This window comes from Psammomys obesus, unplaced genomic scaffold (genome assembly GCF_907164565.1).
Source record: "Psammomys obesus unplaced genomic scaffold, mPsaObe1.curated_primary_1811, whole genome shotgun sequence".
Classification (NCBI taxonomy): domain Eukaryota; kingdom Metazoa; phylum Chordata; class Mammalia; order Rodentia; family Muridae; genus Psammomys; species Psammomys obesus.
The window spans coordinates 20,564-25,062 of NW_026589085.1; the positions used below are offsets into that span (position 1 = coordinate 20,564).

The following is a 4,499-nucleotide window of genomic DNA, read 5'->3' on the forward strand; positions in this document are numbered from 1 at the left end:
AGGAGTTTAGACATGAATTCAATGAAGCAGCCACACGGAACCAAGCAGGCACACTTAGGCAATGACGAGAATAGAAAGGTGGCGGCTGCATGGATTACAGCAGCACATGGCCTTGGTCTTCAACCGTGATGCCCTTTCTTGCCACAGCACTGTTCCACTAAGCAACAAGTGTCTACCCAAACCAGAAAATGACAAAACAAAACAGAGGAAACTGTCTTCTGTGTCCACATTGCACAATCAGGGAAAATGACCCGTGGAGGAAGAGCTCACTGGGCATCAGAAAGGTTTCTGTTGTTGTCTTTACAAGAAATGAGCTGCTGGGACTTCCCGAGGCACCATGCCAGGCTCTCCCTGCCCCTGACCTCAGCAGGGGGGCTCAGCATAAATACCAGCCTCCTTTCACCTACAGCCACAGCCCACCAGCTCTGCCCAGCAGACATCAGGTGAGGGACAGACCCAAGCACAGAAACTTACTGTGTGCTGGGTTTCAGCAAGCATGCTTTCCTCTCGAGAGGAGCTCCTCGCTTCTGCTCACCTGCTCTAGGGCTTGTGCCAGGCTGAGGGAATGTGTGGGAAAAGCGTCCTCCTGAATCAGAGGCTCCCAGAGGGACTAGAGACCTGGTCTCTGCCCGCCAGCTCCCTCCCTGCTGCCTGACTGCCTTCTTAGACAGAGGTCATTCAGCCGGCAGGACGGGGTCAGCACGTAGGCCTTGTGTCTCTGAGGAGGGTCCTGCTGTGAGGTCTCAGGGGGCACTGCCAGGGCACACAAACAGCAGTAAGAAGGAGTGACCAGAGCCTCCTTGGATAAGAGACACCCAAGGGGGAGGCGCAGGTCTGTGAGCATCTCCTTCATCCTCATCTTTCATTTCAGCAGGATGAAGCTTCTCACTGGCCTCATTTTCTGCTCCCTGGTCCTGGGGGTCAGCAGTTGGCTTTCATTTCTTGGTGAGGCTTTCCAAGGTAAGGCCGAGGGACAACTACCTCTGGGGGTTTCCTGAGCATTCAGAAGGGGTGGGCTCACTGTCCTGCTTGGTAGGACAGGCCAGGGAGTCCTGCAAGGCTTCCTGATATGCCCTGGATATAGCAGGAAACAGAGCAGAGATTGCAACCCAGCTGTGCTTGAGCCAATCCTGTCTGCCTGCCAAGTCTGCCTGCCACTTCCTAAATTCATTTGTGAACAATATGAGGTGTGGGTGGCATCACCTAGAAAGCTGTAATACCACCTGGGTCAGGCCGAGTCTTCCCCGTGCACCTACAGCTGCAGGACTGGGCTTGAGTGTGGCCTGCCCTTGGGTGTGTCAGCTTCAGGCTGCTCTGAGCCCAGGCTCAGGCCAGGAGTGCTTTGAATTCCTTTGTCCTCCCTAAGGCATGGGCAGAGTCTTCAGGCTCATGTTCCTGTGGCCTTTCCCATCCAGGGGCTGGGGACATGTGGAGAGCCTACTCCGACATGAAAGAGGCCAACTGGAAAAACTCAGACAAATACTTCCACGCTCGGGGGAACTATGACGCTGCCCAAAGGGGGCCAGGGGGAGTCTGGGCCGCTGAAGTCATCAGGTACCACCGACTGACGGGACCAGGAGTGGGTGGCAGGGCTCACTCTTCTGGGCAGAGCAGGGGAAGATGAGCTTGGAGAAGATCAAGCTAATCTGAAGGCCTCCTCCTCTTGCTCATGCAGCTAGAGTCTCCATCTATGCCCGGTGTGGACCCCGGGCTGCGGCAGAGTCAGCACACAGCCATGCTCTGTGAGCCTGCTCCCAAGTGCAGACAGGGAGTGGCTCTCAGCCCCGTGCTTCTGGTGACGCTCCGCCAGTGTGGGGTGACCAGCCTAGGACCAGGGTCTCAGCCCCTCCTTCCTGGCCCTTCCTGGTTTCCTCCTGAAGCCATCCCATGCACAGGGCAGAACTGTCGGGGTAGACCTGTCACACAGCTTGGTTACAGGTCTCCTTCTTGTCTGCTTCTCCTAGTGACGCGAGAGAGAACTTTCAGAGTCTCTTAGGCCGTGGACATGAGGACACCATGGCTGACCAGGAAGCCAACAGACACGGCCGCAGCGGCAAGGACCCCAATCACTACAGGCCTGCTGGCCTGCCTGACAAATACTGAGCATCCTCCTGTCAGCCTCAGGAGGCTGTGCTGTGGGGTGTGGGTACGGGCCGAGTTTTCAGTCTTGTAGCCACAAAACTTGTTAGACAACACATAGTAGCTGTGTAATAAACACATACAAGAACAAATAACTTGTAACAGTGTCTGATTTCTCACGAGGAGGGAGGGAACTGGCTCATATGAAAGTATACAGAAGAATCACCCGAGTGGGCTCAGCCTGTTCCTGACAGGTGACATCGTCTAAAGGCCACAGAGGACTGGTGCATTGATAGCCCAGGATTCTGACCTCCGTGTCTGGCCTTCAGAGTTCGTGGTAGCTGTGTCTTGTTACTTCCTCCTTTTTCGGTGTGTTAGTTTGAGTTCTACCAATGGTGGTGACAAGGTTCACAACCCCAGAAAGACTGCACTACGGCGCCTTCTCCAGACCCCTGCCACCGTGGTGATCTTTTGTCCATTTCCTACAGACTATAAAACCAATTATCTGCCAGCTTGAGTCCCCTCCGCCCAGAGTCCCTCAGTCTTTTTCTTCCTGCTGTTTTCTTTCTGTCTGTGTCTGTCTCTCTGTCTGTCTGTCTGTCTGTCTGTCTGTCTGTCTGTTGAGAGGACAACATAATTTGTCTCCATTTTAGGCTCAGGGCTAACTTTAAAATAAAAGTCCTCAGTCCCCCTGTCTCTGCATTCCAAGAGCAGAATTAAAAGCATGTGCCACAAATCCTGCTTCATAACAACCTTCTATTGGCTTCCACCTGTGTGTGGTCACTGTCCGGCAGACACCCCACAGCAGTCTTTAAGCAATGCACAAGCAAGGGTGAGCGTATCCCTGGAGGCCAGGAGACCCAGGAGAGCAGACGCATGGGTCTGTTTATACACGATTTCCCAGGTTCTGAATCACAGGAAGGTCATGGCTAAACAAGAATGTGGCCACATCTATCCCACCTTTTTTTTTTTTTTTTTTTTTTTTTTTTTTTTTTTTTTTTTTTTTTTTCCTTAAGACATTTTCTCTTTTACTCTAGGACATTGAGTACCTCCCAGAATTTCAGTATAGGGCCGAGAGGAAGTCATTCCAAGTCTCAGAATCCAAGATGGCCCTTCACCTCAGGACCATGCTGTTTCCAAGTCTAAGTGTCTGGATTTTAAGATCTATGTTGGAGACTCAGAATCATGGCCTATCCTGGACAGACTCTCTGATGTTTTGTAACAGGTCCTTCCCTTGGGGATAAGCATGACTGGGTACCTTAGGAACGTCAGGTTTGGTCTGCTAAAAGCTAGATGACTCTGACCCATGGCCCTTTCCAACCTAAGCCACCATCCGACAATTCCCACAAACCACCCTTCATCTTTTCAAGGGGTGGACCAATTACCAGAGAGATTCCCTGATGGAGTGCCGAGTTTGAAAGCTGGAGTAGGCGGAGGGCTGGCTGAGGTCTGCCATGTCCTGGGTGCTGGGCCTCGAATGACTCCTACAGACTCTGTTAGGCCCTCTGTACACTCTCTGCAGGCTCTGTGACAGAAATTGCCTTAGAGATTTGTTTCTTCTTCCTGTGTATCGGCATCATTCCTAGGATAGGTTGTGCTCAGGACAGTGGGAATGAGCTGACTGTGACTCTCTGACCCATGAATCCCAGCTTTAGGGTGAAACTTGAACCCTCTACGCTGTGTTTAGATGCCTCTGAAGGCAGAGTTAGCCTGTGCGTCCTAATGGATGTGGTTTGGTTTTGTTTGTCTTATATTGTTTAAACCACTCAGGACTCACAGAGCGAGGCAAGCTCTACATCACTGTGGCATGTTCCAAGATCCATATTCACATCTGCATGCTGCTGTCATCGCTGAAAACAAAACTGTGTTCATAAACACTTTATGTACTAGAGATGACTGAAAAATAAAATACAGCCACATCCACCCCTGTTAGGCCTTTCCAAGCCTTTCTCTTTTCTTCTTCACTCTGGGCCCTCCAATGCATACCAAACCAGAGCAGCCATGAATTCCGCCATACTAGCCCATGACCTGGGTATGGTTTGGTCTGGCAGGCTGAAGGCTTCACAGAGCGGCTTAGGATGTCCTTCCCAGCAGGACTCGTTGGCTGATGCTGACTGTGAGACTGTATGGAGGTAATGGGAGAGAACTCTCCCTTCACTTCCAGCTTCAGCCCATACACAGTGGCCAAAAGATAGCTAGAGCAGAGCTCAAGGCAAGCAGATGCTGGGAACTGGCATGGCTGCCATCATGTCCTCATAGCCCTGCCTAGGGCAAGTTACCATGGGCCTCATTTCCCAGCCAGCATTCCTAGCCCACACCTCCAGACTTAAGCTTCCAAGACAAAGAGAAAATAAAATCATCAGCCAAACATTGCCGCTTGAACAGTCTTAACATGAGGCAGTGTTTTCAGATACAGATGT

General features: G+C 51.6%; 1 protein-coding gene across 2 annotated transcripts; it reads left to right on the forward strand.

Moving 5' to 3' along the window:
- The first annotated feature begins 361 nt into the window (after window positions 1–361).
- LOC129674815 (serum amyloid A-5 protein) lies at window positions 362–2,234 on the forward strand. Of its 2 annotated transcripts, none has more exons than XM_055604914.1 (4): window positions 362–443; window positions 872–960; window positions 1,416–1,554; window positions 1,965–2,234. In XM_055604914.1, exons 2-4 carry the CDS (start codon window positions 876–878, stop codon window positions 2,101–2,103), a joined length of 363 nt encoding a protein of 120 aa, XP_055460889.1. In that variant the 5' UTR covers window positions 362–443; window positions 872–875; the 3' UTR covers window positions 2,104–2,234. The 2 variants fall into 2 exon arrangements, with proteins under 2 accessions (XP_055460889.1, XP_055460890.1); XM_055604915.1 differs by having other exon boundaries at window positions 375–443; window positions 875–960.
- Window positions 2,235–4,499: the final 2,265 nt, after the last annotated feature.